The 23,894-nt window shown below is 42.5% G+C and overlaps 2 protein-coding genes across 2 annotated transcripts; one reads left to right on the top strand and one right to left on the bottom strand.

The window, feature by feature from the left end:
• Nucleotides 1-3,044: 3,044 nt before the first annotated feature.
• Nucleotides 3,045-15,496, bottom strand: LOC147420220 (putative ADP-ribosylation factor GTPase-activating protein AGD11). The gene is made up of 3 exons (XM_086504148.1): nucleotides 15,092-15,496; nucleotides 4,678-4,773; nucleotides 3,045-3,443 (listed from the first exon to the last, which is right to left on the bottom strand). Exons 1-3 carry the CDS (start codon nucleotides 15,221-15,223, stop codon nucleotides 3,162-3,164), a joined length of 510 nt encoding a protein of 169 aa, XP_086360274.1. The 5' UTR covers nucleotides 15,224-15,496; the 3' UTR covers nucleotides 3,045-3,161.
• LOC147420221 (uncharacterized) lies at nucleotides 4,794-12,296 on the top strand. Its single transcript, XM_086504149.1, has one exon. The coding sequence runs from the start codon at nucleotides 7,927-7,929 to the stop codon at nucleotides 8,251-8,253; it is 327 nt and encodes a 108-aa protein (XP_086360275.1). The 5' UTR covers nucleotides 4,794-7,926; the 3' UTR covers nucleotides 8,254-12,296.
• Nucleotides 15,497-23,894: the final 8,398 nt, after the last annotated feature.

Below are 23,894 nucleotides of genomic sequence, written 5' to 3'. Positions count from 1 at the left end.
TGTCTGTAGTGAAAACGGAGGCCAAAATGAGCCGGAATCAGAAATCTGTGCAGACTAAGCTCTACGAGCTTACCCAAAATATTTGTCAACCTGCGAACGCTCGCCAAACCTCACTGTAATCGGAGAAAGTCAGCACGTGTGTGCTGAAGCAGCTGGCGACTAAGCCCAGAAGGACGTAACCTGCTCTGATACCGATTGTTGGAATTAGGGTTGCAGAGAAATGCACACAACTTGGAGAAGATGAAGGAAGCTCAAGGCACACAATAGAGAGTGTGTTACTTACTTAGTGTGTAATGGAAAAATAGATAGCCCTCGAGTGATGGGCGTATATACAATGCTCGGGGGGGAAAACCTCCTAAAGAGGGAAAAAATGCCCCGGCGGTCCTAGTGTGTTCACACACATCACTACCACATGTATATGGTAACAAAAAGCATCAGTTTGTTCAAAATGGACACTCCTCTTTGCTATTCAACAGAGAGATGTACCATCTAACTATTTCTCTCGCGCCACTTACCATTTTGACACCAACATAGCCATACATACCATCAATTTCCACCACTTTCAAAGGTCTTTCTACCTATTTTTTCCTCATCTCCTTAATCAAGAATGCGTCATGAAAATTCCCAACATACATGTGATCTCTCAAATTCATCATTTGATACAAGCTGCTTTCAAGGAGAGCCATGGTATTGAAATCCGAATCTTATGCACTTCTCAAATTTCTTATTTTCTAGACTATGTTTGTTGAGTGATTTACCACAATTATTAATATAATAGTTGCTAAAGAAGGCAACATGTGTCGTGTAATGTATGAAACGTAAGCGCGTTAAGAATCCATATTAGGTTATGTTTGCTTCAATTATGTGCAAGCTATATTACTACATCTTTCTTGCAAAACTCAAAATTTTTTGGCATCACAAAGGCACTTATTCATTTCTAGATATGCATTTAATATTGCATAAATGTTAGCATTTATCTACTTTTGGTGAATTCATTCCATTCTCCTCCAAATCAAGCACTAAAGGATTAATCTCACATGTGTACTGTTCAAGAACCTCTAGGGATTTTGAAAAAAAATCTATCCAAGGCATTATGTACCTTGATGACGCTTTTGGCATAAGCAATTTGCAAAAAAAAACTCTTGGATTAATGGATTCATTCATGTTTAGATTTATGTTGACTATAAAAAATTTTAACAGCAAAACACAAAGTCGATGCTCTATACCAATGTAAGGCAAGTTCCCCCTTCCAACAATGACAAGATCATTTGCTCCAACAATGACTAGCTATATGGGCTTCCAAAACCCCAATCTTAAGGCAAGCTCTCCCTTACAACAATGACATTCATTTGCTCCAACAATGACTAGTCTGTGACCACACTCTTTCATAAGATAGTTGTCAAGTCACACTAAACTTCAAACTCGTCTCAAAGAAACTTTTAGTGTAAATACCAGCAAATGCTTTAATTTATAACCTTAAGAAAACTAAGAAAGTTCCCCAAAGCTTTTCTTTTCAATAGTGACCTTACACGCAATTTGCATCTTTAACCACCATCTATGAGGATTTTTGCATAACCCACATGCTTTTGGTGATGTGTATATTCATCCTTGGTGGTGTATCGTTGATTGCATAAACAATGGCCAATTTCTAAGAATACGAAAATGTGTTTTTGAATTTTAACCTATAAATCTAGAGAGTTTGAATTGTGGGGGGTTTTCTCACTTTTTTGAAGAGCAGAGGGAGCATTAGGAGAGGGAACCTTAATCGCATATGCTCATCCAAGGGTCATAATTCAAGGATCAAAACAAACAGTCACCTATACAAATATAAATTTTTGGTTTTAAAAAGAAAAAATCTAGGTTGTGATTTTCAGAGTCAAGATTTGGGCATTGCAGTTACAAATATAAATTCCAGTGAATAATCTAGATGTAGTAAAGCCCCACCCTCGGATTAGTTCGCAATAGAATATTGAAGGCTGAAAAGTTTTTTTTTTTGGGTTTTTTATTTTGGCACTGCTAGGCCATTGTCAAAAACAAACAAGGGCAGACAAAAAAGGAGAGGATGGTATCACAAAAGTTCAACCACAGGGCAACTGCAAGACACAAGTTAAGTTCTTTCATACCAGAACAACCCAGATAAGGAGAAAGAATACAATGACATTGAAGAAAATCTCCAGCATACTCTAGCTAAATCCAGAATAACAGGCATTTACAAACTACAAGGGCAAAGCAGTACACACCCTGCTAGAGGGTGAGACGACTTGCAACCAGTAACACATTATCTACAGATCTGTATAAACGTGTGTGTGTGTGTGTGTGTGTGTGTGTGTATGCATATATATACAGATGTATAGACATATACACGTGTATCACGTATACACGTGTATATACGTGTATATACATATACATTGAAATATGTACATACACATGTATGTGTGTGCGCACATGCCCATATGTGATTCAAGTCATCCAAGACCTTCCTTCTGTTTCCCATTATGAACTTGACAATCTTTTGAGGACCAAATTTGCCATAATCTGTATAAGCGACAGCAGCTAAGTACAGTTTCCCCAAGTTTGGAATCTCCATAATCACAGCATACCCAATAAGATAGCCCTCTACGCTTAGGCCCCTTGAAAGCCCGTTTCCTTAGGGATGATTCACTCTTTGAATCACTTGAGGTTTTAGATGATGGAGAGACCTTTTCCTTCCTTCTCTTTCTCTTTGAATCACTTGAGGTTTTAGATGAAGGAGAGACCTTTTCCTTCCTTCTCTTTCTCTGAATATTCCAAGAAATCAGGACTTGGTGACCACTAACCCAATGCCACATTCTGATGAAAAAAGAACGAAAATTCAGAACGAAGACTCATCTTCATATCTACAAGGACCACTGCTGACAGATGGTATAGTTTCAAAGGGCATCCTTTGGCTCAGGGTGCCTGACAAAAGGCACAGCACACGTGCACGCACACATATATATACATACATACATACATGACCCACAACACACAAAACAGCACATCATTGCCCTTTTGAATCAATCAAATCAGCCAACAGCACACTTAATTTGTATAATTACAGCTCCTAAACAATGACCCCAACCGTTACTTATAATTACAGGCTAGCCAAGATGGACACAAGCAAAGTAAGCAGACTTTGCATGTCAAGGGTCACGGGGCTGCCACCTCAACTCTAGTTCAATCTGACCCTTCTCCACATTCTGTAGCTTGATGCATATTTCCTGCACAATATGTCCGTCCTTGAATTTGATTACACTATCTGTTGCAAAATGATTGTCATTGGTAGCCACGATCTTGCGGATGTTCATGCCTTCTTGGAACTGCAATCCCGCTTTGAGCTTGGCCGCAGCTACCAAAGTACGCAGGTCTATCTCAGCATCTCCCATCTTATCATCAGCTTTGAACATGTCCCTGTCCAGTACATACTATAGGAAAGAACAAGGCATTAGCAATCGAAAAAAAAACAGGGATTTTGTGTGTGCACGAGGAGACCTTTGATCAAAGACAAGGAATAATATTTGTTATGTAATTTTGTACAGGCTGTGTCCAAGAATGAAGCTTCATTTTAATAAATGGAAGAATAGAAGTTTATTGGTCTCCCTTCTGACTTGTACAAAAATGAAACGCAAGCAACATTTTTTTGAAAAAAAAAAGGAGTTTTGTGTGTGTGTGTGTGGGGGTGGGGGGGGGGGGGGGGGGGGCGGGGGACGCTCTTTAAATTCGATCGAGCAAACTTACAAGACTGTTCCTTCTAAGGAAAACATGGGCTGGGATCACTAGTTAAAAGAACAATAACACCCTAAATCTCTCTTCAGCATGAGTGGGAGGGAAATAGATTCTTGACAGACTATTTGCACTAGTGGGAACACTAAATTCTACAAGAAATGTTGCATGAATCTCTAGATGTCAATGGAGAATTACTCAACAATAGCAACACAGAAGGGGGAGTAAAGAGAGAAATCAGCGGCAGTGCATGCAAAATTGCACTGAATCAGCAGCAGAAGCTACTTTGCCTTTTATAATCCATATACCTAGATGAATCCAGGATAAGCCCAGATTCACCCTTAAAGGAAAGTGCAAGGTATAGACCCATGGTAGTCACCCACAAGACAATATAACCATCAGCTCCATCATGCATAGTATTGACTAAATACCACGACATCCCCACTTAACGTTGTCAGTGCCCAATAGTGGGTGTAGAACTAGTCACTAGCATATGCTCCCAAACACAACACACAACACACGCGCACAGACATAAGCATACATCAACACAAAGTTCAACGTACTTTCTGTCATGACTCCGAAGATCAAGGGCAAACTCAGCCATAATGAAGCCTAGCACTGAAAGAATCAATAAATAACCGCACATAATCCATAACCACATAATCAAAGCTATCAGCAAAGGCGTAGGATAGTCATTCAGAGTTCCCGGCCCCTATAGCATCTCTTGATTTCTGGTGGGGAGTGTGTATATGGGCTTATTCTTGTTGAATTATGAAGTATTCACAACATTAATGAAGGGCAGACTGTTGAATTTAAACTTATTTAAGTAAAATATGGAGTGCACCTCAAGTGTTTCATAATCTTCGAAGTACCCCATAAATTTGATAGCAAACAGAGCTCCCAACAGTTTTGAGGTAATGTGTGAAGCACACTTACAAGCTTCAAAGGTAATGGAGGATCTGGAACAGCGAGTGTAAGCTCCTCATTCCACTTTGGATTTAAGTCATTTCTTATGACTCTTGTCTTCACCTCCTGCATACACACCCAAAAAATTTATAAGAATAGATGTGTGCTACTCTAGATCCATTGATCCCTTCTTGCAGGAGACTGCAACCAAGTAGAAATTTGAAAACCTCTCCCACGAAAGCCCCCAAGCAAGCTATACAACAACCAGGAATGCAGTATGTACTTCGTTTGAAACTGAGTTTAAGAAATCAATATGTTCTTGATCAGCACTTTCAAACACACAGTTCAAAATCCTTATTTGATGCAATTCAAATAGCCTAGTGCATATACTCCACGGGCTAATGCTGTGTAAACTTGGGGGAAAACAGAAGGGAGTCAATAACATGATTGCACCCAAACAACAGGAATTTTAATCAAGAGGATCCAATCTCAAATCAAACACGTATTATTATAAAACATTAGTCTTGGTCACCAATAGGAGTGCAAACAACTGCTATTTCAGTGAAATTAGTGTGATCTTAAACATGGCTAGCGAAACTCTTGTGCATGTTTGTGATTGGATCATTGAAATAAGAAACCGCACTATGCTATTCTAAAGTGGGTGTTCAAAGTGGGTGAGACAAAAGTCAAGATGAGCCTGAGGCTTCTTGCCCTCTTAACCATCTTTAGGACATGTCACAAGGCGGGCACCACGTGACAATAGAAAAGAACGGACTGAACAACTTTAAGCACTTCAAATAACAACTGAACTCATAGAGAGAGACGACAAGCGACACGGTGTGGCGGAATTCCACCCCAGAGAGTATTGGCCCCAAACCTTGGCGCCTCTTTCGGTATTTCTTTATATTGCATCAACACAATACAAGCCGGTACTCCAGACTCTGCACCTTCTCCAGGAAGCATGCCAGAGAATGAGTCCTAACCTCATATTTAAAGGCCCTTGGCCTAAAAAGGAATTACAATGAAAAGCCTTCAAAACTCAAAAGCTTCTGGTCCAAAAGCAAAGCCAAAAAGCTGCCAGCATAAATCACGGAAATCCGTACAACCTGCCACGTCATCAGCCAACGCAAAATGCGGAAATCTTCCTGCTGCCCTTAGGGTTCGGGTTAGGGTTTTTGCAATTTTAGGGTTTTTGGCAGCAGAATTAGGGTTTGCAGGTTTTAGGGTTAGGGTTTTCAGAACTAGGATTTGCAAGTTTTAGGGTTAGGGTTTCCAAAATTAGGGTTTCAGCAGGTAGGGTTTTTGGCAGAAATTAGGATTAGGGTTTCTACTCTCGGGCAGCCACGTTGGTATAGCCAAACTGTGTCGACATATGGAAGTGCAAGAAGCCCAAGCATGGCTGTTTGCAGGCAAATAACAGGGATATTGGGCAAGTATTTGATGGTGCTAGGAGAGAGGTACACCGAGATGGAGCACTTTCTAGTGGAAGCTGCAATTGTTTCTTCCTATCACAGGTGACAGGAGTAAATGTTTATATCACAAGGTTAGGACCGAGGCAAGGGGTGCTGGATGCAGGTGCTACGGAGTTTATGATATGGGATTTTGATTGAAGTATCTGCAGGAGGCTCTACTTGCCAGGATGTGTATGCCGGATGTGGTGTTTTGCGGGTCAAAGATGCTTTTCCAACTTACCTGGTCAGAGAGCTTGAAGGTGCCAAAGGTCGATGGATTTATCTCCAAAGCGGGACTTGCTATGTATGCAAAATGGGTACTCCAATTTGGCAAGCTCGAGCTCCTTGGGTAATTGCGGGTTGATGGCTGACATTCGAGGGCCACTTTTATGAGGTTGGCTATGTCCACAGGAGCTCTAAAGTTTGAGGAAGAAAAGCAAGCTTTTTTAAGCAAACATAAGCTTGGCAATTTTTGGCGTGTGCAAGGGGACCAAGCCCAAAGTTTTTTTGAAGGCCCAAAGTTGTTTTTAAGCTATTAATAAAGAAAAAAACGAGTCCAGTTCTGCATGGTTGAAGGATGGCGCTACTACTACTGGCAGACGTGGAGGGGAGTCTGCAGTGCAACGAGGGCGTGCATGGGAAGGTGAGGCCAGTGGCGGCTATTTAAAACGCTGCCATTGCATGGGAAGAGGGGAGTTTTGCAGAAGGCGGCCAATAGCGAGGTGAAGAGCTGCCCTTGGGGAGAGCACAGGAGGGCCGAGAGCTGCAGGGGATGGCGGGCTTCAAGAGGAGCACAAGGTGGAAGCCATCTGGGGGCGGTACTCGAGGACCGGGAGAGGTGCTGCATGGCGAGCAGGAGAATCATGTGGGTGGAGCGCCATCTGTGTTGGGGGCCATGAGCAAGCAATTGGAGGGGCTGCAGCAGAGGGCTAAGGTGCTGCAAAATGGAGGGGGTCAAAGGAAGAGCAGGACCGTGAGCTTTGAAGAGGAGCACAGACCGGAGGATCAGGGCTGAATCGGGAGAAGCTCTTGAGAGCGCTAGTTTAAGGGCAGGTGAGCATGGCGGTGTGTCACATGCAGTAGCCAGGAACGGAGGCCAAGGTGGAGAGTGCATGCAAGAGAGCCAGCAAGTGGCTGCTACCAGAGCAAGAGGCGGTCAGTCCGTCGCAAGATAATAAGGGCGAGCTATGAGGATGCCGAAATCAAGAAAGGCCAAGAGCCATAGTTGAAGTCTGTGGCAAGGAGGCACACTGCAGCAAGTCAAAAAAGCATTGAAAGAAGAGTATTATTAACATCTTTGAAGTACTACCATTGTGCATCCCTTATCGGGACATTTTGTCATGATATTGTTTTGGTCTTTTCCCAAACCAATGTTAGCTCTCTCTTGCATCTGTGTTCAATGGTGCATCAGTGCATGTGTGCTTCTAGTCAGTGTTGATTGAGCAAGTGCTTCCCATATGATTGTGGTGGGTATCTTGAGCATGATGGTTAGCGGGAAAGTTTGAGTCTACCGATGGTCTTGGCCCTTGGGGTGTTTGTGGGTATTGGGACTACTTACATGTGAGTGTATAATGCTATCAAGGGTCATAGGTCGAGATAATTGATTGCATGCTTTGCGACCGGGTGTATACAGTGTGGGTCGGTTGGGTTGGGCCTAGACAGCAATCAGTTTGCAGAGTGGGTATCTCAGTGTCTGTTAAATAGGGGATAGGGGTGCTGTGAGATCACTCGGCTATAGAGAGGCATTCACTAAGTGTGTTGGTGGTTTTCTCGTTTCCCCATCCCATCAGTGGTGCCCCCACTGAGGATCACACCGATCGCTCAAGTGATGTCTTGGTTCAATAACATGATGCCAGATTGTGAGTTAGTGTTCTCAGGTGAGCAAGATGCTGAAGATTGGATGTCAGATGTGGAGCTCTGGATGTTGTCAATGCGGATGGTGACCGACGAAGCCAAGTCAAGGGCTGTGCCGCTGGTGATGCGAGGGAAAGCCAAAGCTTGGTTCGAGGGGTTGGAAGTTCCTGATCGGCAGTCATGGAAGGTGGTTCGAGCTCGGTTTATTGATGACTTCCAGCACAGGAATTCGCCTGCAGAATTGGATGCAAAACTTAAGGTTTTGAAGCAAGATGTAAGCGGTGAGTTTACAACTTTTTAAAGCAATTTGAAGATATTTGGCAGCACTTAGAATTTGCTACACAATATCGAGGCAACGACTACTTCAAGTTAGGGAGGTTTTTGGAGTGTCTACATCCAAAGATTAGAGAGAAGGTCGAGCTTGCCGATGTGGAAAGTTATGCAGATGCTGTCTCCTTAGACAAGGCAAACAGCAGGAAAGCAAAGAAGAAGCTGGAGATGGGTTTGTTGAGATCTATTCTTTGTTGCATGTTCAGCCCTACATCGAGCGTGGGTGTCACGTGCACATCTAACCCTAGGAAACTAGCGCTAGCACTTTCTGGCAGAACAGGTAGCAGAGATCCCGTATCTGGCAGTGCACCTTCTCAGCAAGACCGGCGGAACTCCCCAGCGTTTTCAGCCATCGAGACCAACCAACGTTTTCTATTGCAGATCAGCCTTGGCTTTTTGCTACAGAGTGACCAGAGTTTTTGTCACGAGGACGTGGCAACTGCTAACCTTAGTTGTTGGTTTCTTTCCAATGATTCTTGTTTAGTTTCTGAGACCCTCTTTTTGAAGTTGCAAATGGTCGGACAATGTATGGCCAATGTGAACGGTAGTTTCACCCGTAGACGGGAAGTTGGTCGGCAATGGAACTCATAAAGTAAAAGGATGTCTAGGCTCAGTTCAAGATCATGTAGGTCCCCTCGTCGCACTTAGCAAGTTGGTGGATACTAGGAAGTGAACTCAATAAAGGCATAAAGTCAAGGTGGGATCACCAACAGAAAATACCTGACAGTTGGGCCACATTGCACTTTTGGATGCGGTCCCAATGGGGATAGATGGTCAGAAGACCAGTGGGAGCCCAACGGAAGCATCTCCTAAAATTTAGGGAACTGCTATTTTGGGCCATGAAATCTATTCGTGTCATTAGCATCAGAATGACAAGGGGAACATTTTATTACTCTGCTGCAAAGTCAATTGATGCAACAGTTCAGAGATTTTTAAGCAGGAAGCCGAATGCGGGGAAATTGCATGCATGAGTGCCAAGTGGCACTTTTTGGCCAATTTACCAAGTTTGGGAGAACAAAACTCGTAACTGACTTTTTAGAGCAGTTTTGGAGGCTGTTAACACTGATTTTCAGCCATTTCTCTCCATTTTTGAGCTTCCCATGACTTTATCTAGGTTCGAGAGGCTCGTTTTCAGCATTGGAAGGCATCAGATGCGTGTTTATAGGGCTGTTTTGCTGCGTTTTCAGCGATACGCAAGTTTTGCATCTATTTGTCCACAGATGCATTACAGGTTAAGGGCAGAAGAGGGGGCGCTCGATTTATGCTAGGGGGATGCCTCATTGAGAACCTGTCAAGGTTAAGAGCTATGGAGTGCTTTCTTTCCCTCCCATGTACAGTGTGGTGCTAGGAGTGATGCCTTGCACACTACACACTGCTCTCTCTCTCCCCTACGTGCAGTTATGTGATGCCCCACAAGAGGGCTCTTCATTTGACTGATGTACAGCTGTGTGGGTTCATGCTTTTGTGCTGAGGCAAGAGCCTCCTTGAGCAGGAACAGGGGTAGCTAGTTGCTACTCCAAAGCAGGCACTGGTGAGGGTCATAACCTCACCGTACAGGTGCAAATTCAGCGTTGTGTATGCGCAGAAAATTGACTGTTTTTCAGCCATACAGACGCCAGAACCTTTGGGAATCGTGCCCCACTGGCAGAGAACGGTTCGGGGACTGTTTAGGGCTGGAATGAATTTACTGTTTTTGGGTAGGAATCAAAGGGTTTACGCCAGTGCAAGTGAGATCCAGCAGGGGAATTGATTTCGTGCAAGTTTTGGGGTTGTTATGCTGCCGAAATTTGGCCAAATCAAGTAGTATCTAGTGTGATACAGGTAAAGGAATTCCCAAGACCTTACTTTGTAATTTTCCCTCTCAAAGAACAAAGAATTTTGGGGCGCCAATTTTGGGGCCTACAGGTTGTCGGCGTCTGCTCGGGGCATTCTAGCTTTCGAGCCGTGTGTGTATTCAAGTGTTAATTCCCGTCACAAGTTTTCTTTGCAAAGTGCTCCGTGTGTGTGTCTAAAGTAAAGAATTTCGGGTGAAAGCCAACGCCTACCGCCCCACCACGGGCCGGTTTCAGTTTTCAGGCCTAGCGTTAGCAGATTGCAGAATCAGCCCTAGCGTTGGCCGATCCCAGAATTCAGGCCTAGCGTTTTTGCACGTGCAGAGTCACATCAACGTTTGCAGATTCTCGGCGACAAGTTCAACCTATTGCTCAATGTTTTCAGTTTTCAGCACTTAGACTCCGCAGGTACAGCTCCTAACCTTGCAGATCTCACCTTCCCGCAATAGATCCTTGCCGCACGATCAGATCAGCCAGCGCAGTTTCAGCCGTTGTTCGCAGATTTCAGCACCTACGTTTTTAGTGCATCGTCGTCGCGTTGTCACCATCGCCGTCCTCACCAACATAGAGTCAGAATTCAGCGTTTTCAGATTTCAGTCCGTCTCGTCGCCGTCATCATTGTCGTCGACATCGTGGGCCAGTCCATTGCATCTAGACCATTGTACCAGATTTGTGCAATCAATAGCGTAGACCTCTCTCGCCATAGAGAGTGGGGCCCTTGGAGGAGGTTTTGACAACATTCTGGTGTCGTATTCTCTTCTCTCTCTATCTCTCACTCTCAATACCTTCATTCACACTGTCATTCACTTTGTTTGTGCATCATTTGCACTCTCTCACTAAAGGAACGGAAGGCTCTCCCTTCCATAAGTAAAAGGAACCCTTGAGCACAGTTCAGAGCACACATCTTGAGCAAAGTTCAACGTTCACTTCCGCTGCACCTTACAGTGGGATCTGCTGGGTTTCTGCATCTCAAATCTGCGTTTTTGCAGCCAGAAGTCATCCCTCGAATCCTCGTACATCAGGTGTGCAAATCAGCCCCGGATCTTCATCGTAGTGGCCATCCACAACCCACATCTAGCCAGATTACAAAGGTGCATCCAATCAGCCCCGGAGGTGCTTCATTCCAAAGAGTTATGGCGGCTACATCATCCATTCAAATTGAGACAAGTCTTGCATTAGCTACGCATTCTTGTACAGCAAATACCACACCTCTAGGGCAATCCATCTAATGAGACATTGGTTTTGACCAGCCGTAGAAAACACCAGAAGTGGATGGAGACGATCCCTGCTGAAAAAGCTAGGATGTAGCACATGAAAAGGGATCCAGATCACATGTCAAAGACTGATGCAACTGTGCCCTTGTACACCTGTATCTTAAGTACTACCTTGAGTAGGGCAAGTGACTTTGACATGATTTACTAAAACTTTATAATTTATCAAGAGAGTTAGTTTCTGGGTGAAGCTACCGCACATCTTCCAACTCAAGAATCCAATTGTCGCGGGAATTGATACGTGGGTTCCTCTAACCTCAATCTAAATGCTCGTAATGCCAAATGCCCACCCAAGTTTAATAACAACCGTCAAACCATATACAAAACATTTATGCAAGAGGGTTCAAAAACTGAGAAAGACTAGCTGATGGACTTGTCCGAACATGTAGATTATGCAAATAGGCTCACAAAAATGGTGTAACTAAATCCCTTTAACTCTGTAGACAAACCTTGGCTCCAAAAGATGTAGTAGCAGCATGTCCACGCGGCACATAGAGACATGTGCACATAACACAACGTCTCCCACCCTTTCCTTTATTTGCCTCAGCCTATCGCCTGCCCTAGTCAAGAAGGCTTGGTTGGGCTAATTTGTCTAGCTGCTACCCTTGTCCTCGTCTTCCCTTTGTATTCCTTCTACGGAGTAGCAACCCGTTCTTGATGACCACCCCAGTCGAGGCTGCAGTTTGTGACATACACAAGGAGGGACGCCCTACACAGGCTTGTTGCAAGTTGATTCCACCTTCATACAATCATGACTGTTGGATTAAAGGCCCTAAATGACCTCTATTGCATATTTTTATACTTTGTCCAGATTCACATTGAACCTGGACACATTTTTTAAAGTCACTTATAATAAAAGTGGGAAAGCCCAAAAACTCACTCAATTGAGTTTTCCCCAAATCATACACTCTCTCTCTCTCTCTCTCTCTCTCTCTCTCTCTCTCTCTCTCTCTCTCTCTCTCTCCTTTCGATTGCCAACGCTAGCTCTCTGTGCACTCTTGCCTCCTTGTTGCCCCAATCCTGCACTACATCGCGACGCGCACCTACCGGTACCCTCTGCTTCGCGCTTTTAACTGGTATCAGAGCCCTAGGGTTTCAAAACAGCCCTGCGCAGTCTGCTGGACAGCAAGTTAAAATTGCTCTCCCGCGATCAATTTCGCTTCCAACGCAAAGTCCCTTGCTTCCAGGGTCGAAAAGGTCACCAAAACTGCCAAAACAGATTGTTTTAAGGTCAAAAGAGGTAATTTACAGGTTATTACAGGTCAAAACAGCAATACGAAGATGTACCAAAGTTGTGGGATCACATATATTGATGTTGAAGCTGCCCGATACTTGAAGATTCACAATGCATTTCATGTGAGTCTATTGAAGCCTTTTAAAGGCGATGTGTCGGTTAATGGGGAGCCTGATGAGCAACCCGAAGTGGAGGAAAGCGAGGAGATACTCGTTCCAGAACAGATATTGGCACACAAGGACAGAAAGATAAAAGATAAAGTGATTAGGCGGTTCTTGGTTGAGTTCAAGAACTATCCGGCATTGGATGCGAAGTGGATGGAGGAGGAGGACCTAGCAGATACTCCTCAGATTTTGGAACTTTACCTTGAAGCATTCGGTTTAGCATAGTCTACTCCGATAGAACCCCGATTTGCAGCGGGTTTACACAAAAGGGGAGTCACTCCGCTCCTTTGTCAACGAATTACCCCGATTTTGAATAAAATCACTTATGTCCCTTTTGGGTTTCAGGGATACTAAAGTCACTTATGTCCCTTTTGGGTTTCAGGGATACTGTTGTATGACTTTATAACAAGAATTCCCAAAAATGAAAATAATTGATATGTACTTGACTTGTTTGAGTGCAGGAACTGAAAGACCAAATGACTGCAACATTTTGGTCTCATAAATCTCTATAGACATGATTGCAATAAGGATTAGTTAATCGGCCATTCGTGAGGTCCGGAATGGATCTAGATGCGATTACTAAATACATTGCCGATTAATCATGGTCTGATATTTAGAATGAATTTGCATGTGATTTGTCATGTGATGTCTTGTGATGTCAAGCGATGTCCTGTGATGTGACTGTCGATTTGTACAAGTGCTAGATGTATCGTGTCTAGTGCGTCGGTACTAACAGTTAGTGTCTACTTAGACAGTTTATGGCCTGTGTCTATTTTGCAGGCGTAATCGAGGGAAATTACAATTCTTTCAAGAGGGGGTATGTCACAAACTAGTGACGTGGCAGACCCTCGAAAACATATGACGTGGCAACAGCCCGTAAAAGGCGCCGACAGGCTGACACATGGCAGACTATACGGACCCCCACAAATTGCGTTGACTGCTGGCGTGGCAATTTTTCGTAAAACGCACTGACTTGCTGACGTGACAATCCGTACGGATCTCCGAAATTACGCTGGCCAGCTTTTGGACATAATGCTTTTGAGTTGAAGCTTTTGAGTTTGAGATTTTGGGGCTCTGCTTTTGGGCATCGCTTGTAACAATAAATTAGTCTATGGGGGCCTCATTACTCAGAGCATCTAGACGAAGAGTCTGAGTGTGAGTTCCTGCAAACTCCCTTGTACTTTGCACACAGATTAATATTAAAAAAAAAACCGAAAGGGGCGCCAGTCTTTGGGGCCAATACCTCTTGGCACGGAACTACGCTGGGCCGTGTCGTCTTTTGTGAACTGTTTTAAAGTGAATCTATGTTGTGTCGCAGTAGAATCTAGACTTAGGGTGTCCAAGTTTGTTACAATTAGGCAGTTTGCAGAGTTGTTTGAGAGTCAATTTAGTGAAGCCTTAGGGAAGTTGGTTGGTTTAGTCAAAGAGTCATGCATCTTGGGCCTTGCCTTGGCTTTCATGGTGGACAACGAGTGGGTCCCTCTTGCCACTCTTACAGTATGGCTGTGCAGTTATGAGCAAATGGGCAAGAAAAGGAAGGTGTTAAAGTCACAAGGTAGTCTTCAAAAGCTTGGGATTTGCAAGCCATAGTAGCCATGTAGTTTCAAAACAGGAAATTTCCAATGGGTTTCAAAGGTTTTGGGAGGCTTCTATTAATGTACGAACGCCATCTGAAAGGTTTTGTAAATTTTTTTAAGATAAAACGTATATATATACACATGGACACTAACTGGTCATGCACATTGTGCAATATGTCAAACTAGCACATGAATTAGATATATTATAAACTAGGGTACTCATGGCTTACTTGAAACTTTAACTTAAGGTAGAGTAGATGGACACCACACAAACGAAATTTTTTGTCTTTGGAACACACCACATCAGCAGTTTGTGAAATACTGGAAGGATGGCGGACCACAACATGTTCAAGCACATCTCTCCCCCGGTGTGTCTTTGCAAGTAGTGCCCATCCAACAGAAGACACATGCACACCACTACACATACAGCTACAACCCATGCAAATACCCACAAATGACTAGCGATGGATGCTGCATTTTGCAAACACACTTACCTGTTTCCACCAACAGAGGCTCAATGAAGCTTATGTTTGGAACCTTTGGTCTTTACACTCACTAAATGCATGAGCAACCTTCCCAAGTGAGCTGCCCACCGGCATGGTTTACCATCGGGTATGAGAAATAGGAAATTGTGCAGAAAAAACAGTGCAAAACCAAATTGCACTATATCTTCACAAGAGCCATGCCAGAGAATGCGAAAAGGCAAAAGAAGAAAGAGACTCATAACTTACATGCTCACCGATACTGAGTTTGACATATGGATCGCTGCTGAAGAGGTCTCGAACGACCAGATCGGTGCCCTTGATGACCTTGATCTTCAGAACACCTTGAATGACCATCATGCCTGGCACAGTCCCTTTCATATGTATGCGCCCACTCTAAAAGGCCAGGCCCACAGATCCAGCTCGCCCGACACCCTCCAACGCTTGCTCAAGCGGGCACAAGCCCTACATAAACAGATAAGTCCCTTGCAGACTGCGCACTCCTCCACAACCGGTGTTGAGTTCCCACACGCGTACTACCCTCTCGTCTATGACGCGCACACCCTGACGGTACTGTATTTCAACCGCGCTTTGTGCAAAGCAGGTATTGGGATGTGAAACTCGAGCAATAGAGTGAGTGCGAGATCTTCAAAGTAGAGTCTCACAAAGTCAAACAACTGATAAAATCACAAGGCCTGCCAAATTAAGGAAACTAATAAAGAACATGAAAGTGAAACAATAATCATATTGATCCATAGAGAATTACAGATTACATCATAAATATTGACCGCGATGAAAGATTGAAGAGTATCAAAGTGGTGTTTTGATAGGATAAACACAAACATAATGTATGGAATCATGCTAGGCCCGATAAAAAAAAAAATTTGAGATGCAATTTTTCAAGTACCCTTTCATATGCTTTGTGTAATGCAATCAATTTATATAATTTTTCATATATATCGTTAACTTAAAGATATAAACACAAAAAATGATAGGCAATTTTGAGATTCTAGCATATCAAATGACATGAGTTTTTTTTAAAGCACATGTTTTGATAGGCAAAATAGCCCTTGACAAAAAAAAAGCGTCAATTTTAGGCCTTGATCTAAGGCTAAATCCCACTTTAAAATCTCTACGACTCTAAGCTTTTAAAAAAAACATAAGCATAGTGAATTGAATTAAAAAAGCACCCTTAAGCTCTACACCCTAAGCTTTAGATCCCTATGCTCTACACCCCACTTTACAAATTCTACATTTTTAAGCTCTAGAGCGTCTTTTACAAATTAAAACTGTAGATCCCTAAGTTGTAAATCCCACTTTAAAAGCTTTAAAGTTCTAAGTTAGTAAGCCCTAAAACTCTAACGTCTCGGGGTGACCCTTCCCCTACCTGTGGATCCATGTAACATTTTCACTTTCTTTAATTCAATTTTTTACCTTCTGATAAAAAAAAAACTCTAGTTTCTCATTGGATTATCTTTAAAATCTCAAAAAAAATAATCTTTAAAGATTAAAGCTCTCAAGGATAAATTCCTTCCATAAAGTTTTAACCAACAAAAATGACACCTTTAGTTATTACCTTACCCTTGACAAAAAAAAAAAGCGTCAATTTCAAGCCTTGATATGAAGCTAGATCTCACTTTAAAATCTCTACATCTCTAGGCTTTTTAAAAAAACATAAGCATAGTGAATTGAATTTAAAAAACACCCTTAAGCTCTACACCCTAAGCTTTAGATCCCTATGCTCTACACCCCACTTTAAAAATTCTACATTTTTAAGCTCTAGAGCGCCTTTTACAAATTAAAACTATAGATCCCTAAGTTGTAAATCCCACTTTAAAAGCTTTAAAGTTCTAAGTTAGTAAGTCCTAAAACTCTAACGTCTCGGGGTGACCCTCCCCCTACCTGTGGATCCATGTAACATTTTCACTTTCTTTAATTCAAATTTTTACCTTCTAATTAAAAAAATTTATAGTTCCTCATTGGATTAGCTTTAAAATCTCAAAAAAATATATCTTTAAAGATCAAAGCTCTAAAGGATAAATTCCTTCCATAAAGTTTTAACCAACGAAAATGACAACTTTAGTTATTACCTCAGGTTGAAGTTTCAACCGTGAATGAAATTCTCAAAATGAAAAGATGGGTAAAAGAACTTCTCAAATTTCAAAATGAAAAAGTGACTCTTGGGATTTGTGGAGCCTCTAAGCTTTATCATTTAACATATAAGGCCGTCAATGTTTCATGCTTTCTAAGGCATGAAACACAAAATCTTTTCTTTGATATAGAAGGGTTCATTTCATTTTTCAAAACTCAAGACATGTCCATCATTAGATTAACACACTCTTCATTTCAATGAGTGTCCACTATCTTATTTCAACCAATCAACATTTTAAGTCTATCAAAAAATACTTGAAAATACAACTCAATTTATTCCTATTTTAGTCAGCAAAAAGAGAAGTGATCTCTATAGCCTTTGCCCTTTAGGCAAGCCAAAAAACGGTTTGGAGCGGGATTAAACTTTAAAGGTGTGCACGTGCAGGCTTGCAACGAAGTTGAACGGTGGAGGACTTTCTAAGGCACAGGGGCATTTCGGGAGGGGATTGGCAATAGACAGGGCCATCCGATACAATCGTGTAAATTCGGGGCAAAAGAGTAACTTCGAGCGGCACTCACCCCTCGCTCTCCTCCACTTCACCCAGAACATCACCCTTAGGAGCCCAAGTCCCTAACCACTTCGCTTGTGTACCCATTTTAAATTATATGTGAATCAGGTTGATTTCGTAAAAGGGGAACCGATGTCAATTGGAGAATTTTAGTAAAGCCGATTGTACTAGGGAACATTTTGAAAATTTGGGTGTGAATCCATAGCTCCGAGTTCAACCGCATTGCTCGAAATACCTCTTGCACTTAATCCCCTCCCACCATGCATGTGTTACTTAGAGAGGACAATAGCCTAAGCTACTCTTGTCACTAGTCACTATGTGGCATGGAATGGTGCATGATGGACTTATGGTCAAATGGGAGAGCACCAAAAAAGAGGAGATCAGGACCATTCTGCTAATTTGGTAAACTAGGGTATAATGAACTCTGGGTGAGCTAATGCCGAAAATTTTAGGCACTAAATTTCAAGAAATTTATGTAAGAATGTTTGCTAGTAGATTGAGAATAAACTAAAGTTGGTAAACTAGGACTAAAAAGTAGATTCACACAAAATGTGAGGAAGAATTATTTGAATTCATTTTGTTTATGGTGCCAAAGCTTAGGCCATGTTGAAGCTCAAGAAGGGTAGCTCACCTATAAACGGGTGAGGTAGGCAAACTAGGTAGTGAAGTAAGTTGTGTGCTTGGAGTGAACTAGGCTTAATATGGTAATAATTTTGACCTTCTACATGTGGACTAATTGGTAAACTAAGGGTGGAACTTGGTCCCCTATTTATGAACTAATTGGTAACTTAAGGGCAAACTTGGGCTTTCTCTTGCTATATATCGGCGATTTTTACTTTTCAATGAGCAAGATGTGGACCGAGATCTTCTTATTATGCTCTCTACCCTTCTCATGGGACATATTTTGCATAGCCATTAGTAACTCTACACCTGAGGGCAAGCTAGCCTATGATGTGGTAGTTTCCAATTTACTTAGTGAAGAGATAGGCAGGAAGTCAATGGAGTCTGCAAAGCTAGGTGATGCATATGTTGCTAGTAGCAAAGGTCAACGAGGTCGCACTCACAACCGTGCCAAAAGTAAAGATCGCAAAAATGCTCGCAGCAAAGCTAGAGGTTCTTTGCGCAATGTGGAATGCTATCATTTCCATAAGAAAGGACATGTAAAGAAAGATTGTCGCATATGCAGAGAGAGAAGAAAAAGTCTCAAGATAACAAGAAGTCTAACAACGATAGCAAGGGAAAAGCTAAGATTGAGGAGCTCAATGTGATAGAGTCTCCTAAAATTGTAGATGTACTTGAGGTCCATAGTTCCTCAGATGTTCTCATTTTCACAGCAGATCTTAGCCCATATGCTCTTATTGCTCGTGATGCTAGCTTTGATCAGAATTGGGTTATAGATTTTGGAGCCAGTTTCCATGTAACCCCTTATAGAGAATGATTCTCTACGTATGCACATACTAGTTGCAAAGTCAAGCTCGGTGATGCCTATTAGCTTGAGATATGTGGTGCTGGAGACATCAAGCTAGTCATGCAAAATGGCACGACATTCATAGTCAAAAATGTTAGACATGTTTCCAAGTTAGCAAAAAGTTTGATATCTGCTGGTCAGCTTGACGATTTCGGTTACATGACAACTTTTGGGAATGGTTCATGGTCAATTTGCAAGGGAAATCTTGTGATTCATAGGGGCCAAAAACATGGAACGCTTTACTTTATGTTCATTTCATGTATAAAAGAGAATTTTGTATCTGAAGCCGAGATGTCGTACTGACTTGTGGCATAGTCGGCTAGGCCATATGAGCCAGAAGGTAATGAAAACACTAGCTCGTTTTGGGTACTACTTGTGTTGAGTTATTCCGATTTTTCTATGTGTGAACATTGCATCTATGTAGGACAACCTCATCGCCATTGAATAGTAAGCATTCACAGCCACTAGAGCTTGTCCATAGTGACATTTTCATTCCTATGCCGACCAAGTCTCTAGGGAGAGCTAGCTATTTCATGACTTTTATAGACAATTCCGCTAGGAAGGTGTGGGTTTATCCTTTATGACATAAGGATCGGGTCTTCTCTACTTTCCAAAAATTCTTAGCATTGGTAGAGAATCAGTCTAGCAAGAAGATCAAATGCTTGAGGACTAACAAAGGTGGAGAATACGTCTCCAAGGAGTTTGAGAATTTTTGCAGTAAGAGAGGTATTAAGAGGTAGCTTACTGCACCTTGCACACCTAATCAAGATGGAATTGCAGAAAGGATGAATCAAACGATTCAGGAGTGAGTCACAACCATGCTTCTATGGATAATCTGACTCAAGATTTTTGGGGAGAAGCATTACTCACGGCGGTACACATTATCAACAGGTCACCTAGCACACCATTGGATTACAAGATTCTAGAGGAGTTGCGGTCTGGCAAGAAGCCACATTATGATCACTTACGTGTCTTTGGATGCGAGGCATATGCACATGTGCCCAAAGAGCTTCGAAAAAAGGTAGACCCAAAGTCACAGAATTGCATTTTCCTTGGTTATGGTGCAGATGGAGAGATGGGCTATCGTCTCTGGCACTCGGAATCATGAAAATTAATTTGTAGCTCACATGTAATCTTCAATGAATTGAAGATTCATAAGAAACCTATTAAAGAGGTTGAATACAGAAAAGTCACATTTGAGGACATTGCCTCAGAATCTATGACAACTCAAAAGCCTAGTGATGTACCTTCCACTAGCAGCGCTCCAATTGATAGGCCAAAGAGTAGTAGTCAGGCTTGGAGACAATCTACTTGATCCTCACATCCACTTGAGCGGTTTCAACCCGGGTTGGACTATGTTATGTTGATGGACTTCGGTGAGCCATCTTGTTATCAATAAGCCATGCAAATGGATGAGAAGGTCAAGTAGGACCAAGCCATGCAATTTGAGTACAACTCGATTTTGAACAATGAGACATGGGAGTTGGTTAAATTGCCAGAAGGCAATCAGGCATTACCTTGCAAATGGGTTTAGAAGAAGAAGTTTACATTTGATGATCCCAAGCCAAATTACAAGGCTAGATTGGTCGCTAAGGGATTCAAGCAGCAAATGGGAGTTAATTTTGATGAAATCTTCTCGCAAGTGGTCAAGATGACTACATTGTGTACAGTGCTTGGTCTATTAGCCATAGAGGACATGGAGCTTGTCGAAATGGATGTGAAGACAAATTTTCTTCACAGGGATCTTGAGGAGGATGTTTACAAGAAGCAACCTGAAGGTTTTGAGCAACCTAGCAGGGAGGAGCTTGTATGCAAACTCAAGAAAATTTTGATGCTTTTATGCATTCCCAGGGTTCTAGAAGGAGTCAAGAGGATCACTGCTTGTATACAAAGAAACTCAGTGATGGTTCTTTGGTCATTCTCATTTTATATGTAGATGGCATGATCATTGCAGGAAATTCCATTGAGGAGATTTCCAAATTGAAGCAAATGTTGAGAAAAAACTTTTCTATAAAAGATTTGGGCGAAGCAAATCATTTTCTTGGTATGAGTATCAAGAGAGACCAGAAAAGAGGCATTCTTGAGTGATCTCAGGAACCCCATATCCACAAGGTCTTGCAGTGTTTCAATATGCAGGTTGGTTTTGCAATGAGTACCCCACTATCGTCATATTTGAAACCTAGCAAAGATGATTCTCCTAAATCAGATGCTGAGAGAGCAAAAATGGCAAGTGTGCCATACTCTTTGGCTATAGGCATTCTTATGTATGATATGATAGCTACAAGGCCAGACATTGCATTTATAGTGGGAGTGGTTAGTTGGTATATGACAAGGCCAGACATTGCATTTACAGTGGGAGTGGATAGTTGGTATATGACTCATCTTGGTAAGCAGCATTGGATAGTGGTAAAACACATCCTCAGATACTTGAAGGAACAAGCAGGTGTTTATGCTTTGGCAACAATGATGCAATTATTGTTGTTTACACGGATGCAAATTATGTGGGTTGCAGCGATAGTAAGAGATCTACGTTTGGCTACATTTTCATATTTGTAGGAGGAGCCATTTCTTAGAGATCATCTCTCCAAGATTGTACGTCTTCTTCCACGACAGAGTCTGACTATGTTGTAGTGTCAGATGCCAACAAAGAAGCTGCATGGTTGGCATGTTTACTAGGAGATCTAGACATTCAACGGGTTCCAGTTTGCATTGTGATAGTCAGAGTGCTTTGGCAAAGAATCTTGTGTTTCATTCCAAGTCAAAACACATTGATCTGAGGTATCATCTCATTTGGGATGCATTGACCGATAAGTGCTTAGAGCTTGTCAAGGTTCACACGGATGACAAGCCCACATATGCTCTTACGAAAAGCTTAGCTAGGAGCAGTGGGCACATTGCATCAAGTTAATGGATGTAGGTTAAACAGATTTGTACAAGGGTGAAGTTGTCATGTTTCACGGTTGTACATACTAGATATAGTCTCCACTTGATTGTTGGGTAAAGGCCGTCATGGCTGACTCAACCCTTGTGTCACTAACCTAACACATTAACCCTTTTGCAATTCTATACATAACAATAAAGAGAAACACAAGCGAAGAGAGCTTGCAGCTGTGTGTTTCCCCTAACTTGGACTCTCCTCATCTTCTCCTTCCCCCTTCCTTGCATGCACGTGCACAGGCTTCACGAGCCCTTCAATCAGTGGCTCTAGCTCTGGCCAAGTCTGATTTGACTTGTCGTACCTCGTTTTCTAGACTTGGTACTCAATCATGGACTCACTTGGTTCAAATGTTGCCTTCTCATTCTGGTTTTTATGTTCTTTTGAAGAGTGGGGCGGTAGCTTCTAAATTGTACAAGTCTCCTTGTTGTTATGGAAGCTTCTTAGCCAAATTCTCAGTGATTTTTGTTGCAAGCTCCCTCTACTCCTACCATTCATCCACTACCTTTTCCTTGCCCTTCGCCTTTTAGACTACCCTCTCTTGCTCCCACTTTATGGTTTCTGCAGTCCGCTTTCCCTCATTCTCATTTGAGATCTTCTTTATGATGATCCCCTTTCTTCTGGTTACTACCCTGATCAATAGCGGTTTTGGTGCCTTCCGCTCAGTAGTTTCTAGATTTGGATCTTCTAGGCACTAAGCTCCAAAATGCCCATAGTTTTTGCATGTATAGCAGTTGAGGCTTCGCTTCTCAAGTTATCCTCGACGTCTACCCCTACCAATGTGCCCGTAGTACCTACCCTTGCTAGTACCAGTACCTTTAGTACTTGGGTTGGGTTCATTTTCTTTGGACCCACTGGCCCCATCTGCCTTGACTTCTATAAGATTTTTTCAGTGCTATCATTGATAGATCCTTCCCTTTGTTGAAATGATGGATTCCAATTCCACAATTGTTTCACACATGACCATAGGCTTTACAGTAAGTACCCTGTGAACATTCATCGACCTATGATCTTTGGATCTACACTTGGAGCACCAAATTTCCATTTTCTTGACTGAAGGTCTTGTTTTGGAAATCTTGGAGATCTATTTCGACATCTCCTCCATCGTTCTGGTCCACGATCCTTTCCTTCCCTTTGCCCTTGTCATTTGATTCACTTTCAGATGAACTAGAGTTGGAACTGGAACTGGAGTTTTCCTCAGTAGAAGACTCACTATCACTTGAGTGTCTCCTTATGTGACCCTTTTCTTTCTTAGTTCTAGAGCTCTTTGTACTGTCATTGAACTTTGTTGGCGGATACACCGTGACGGACGTCAGCACAGCGAGAACTCGCCTAACAAGATTTGTCAGCTAAGGACGAAGCTCGACCCGCAGGCGCGTGGAAGCAAGCATAGGGTGTCAACCTACACTCGACCGACTATTGACTACTTCCTACAGAGGTCTCTACCCAATGTCTAAGTTACAGCCTTCAAGAGTACACAAGAGGAGATTTCCTACAACTCTTTCAAGAGCCAAATACCCATCAAACGTTCTCGAAACGCTACGAAACTTGAGGGAAATCCTATTAACATCAATAGGTCGCTCTCCCTAAGGTCCGTGACCCAAAACCCCAACCCTAAACACCCGGTGCAAAATCACGTAGGATGTCTGACAGGTTTTTGCAGGTCGTCATTTCTAAAAACTAAAGTGCCTAATGTGTAGCTCTATTCATTGTGAACGCGTGGATATGCTGAAATGCAAAAACAGACAACGTATGCTCACCGAATACCCAGACATAGCTCATGGGTCGATCTCGCAAAACTGGGCCGTACACCTGCAATGTAGGTGTTGGCGCGTAGCTCTCTTCGGGGGCAACACACTGCACTTCTCCGCACTTGATTCCAACCACCAGTGCGCGCGTAGCGTCAAGATAAAACTCTCACTCTCTCTCGTACACAGAGTACGCTCCACTCACACAGACAAAACTTATAAAAATGACAAAAGGGTTTTT

This window comes from Adiantum capillus-veneris, chromosome 28 (genome assembly GCF_014529385.1).
Source record: "Adiantum capillus-veneris isolate H3 chromosome 28, ASM1452938v2, whole genome shotgun sequence".
Taxonomy (NCBI): Eukaryota; Viridiplantae; Streptophyta; class Polypodiopsida; order Polypodiales; family Pteridaceae; genus Adiantum; species Adiantum capillus-veneris.
The sequence above is the reverse complement of the archived record's forward strand: the minus strand, read 5'-3'. Positions and strand labels throughout refer to the sequence as shown.

Coding starts and splice junctions, on each gene's coding strand:
- LOC147420221 (XM_086504149.1), top strand. CDS start 7,927: ATGTCTTGGTTCAATAACATGATGCCAGATTGTGAGTTAGTGTTCTCA.
- LOC147420220 (XM_086504148.1), bottom strand. CDS start 15,223: ATGAAAGGGACTGTGCCAGGCATGATGGTCATTCAAGGTGTTCTGAAG. Junction 4,774..15,091: donor AACTCAGTATCGGTGAGCAT/GTAAGTTATGAG, acceptor GTGTGTATGCAG/GAGGTGAAGACAAGAGTCAT. Junction 3,444..4,677: donor CTCCATTACCTTTGAAGCTT/GTAAGTGTGCTT, acceptor TCTTTCCTATAG/TATGTACTGGACAGGGACAT.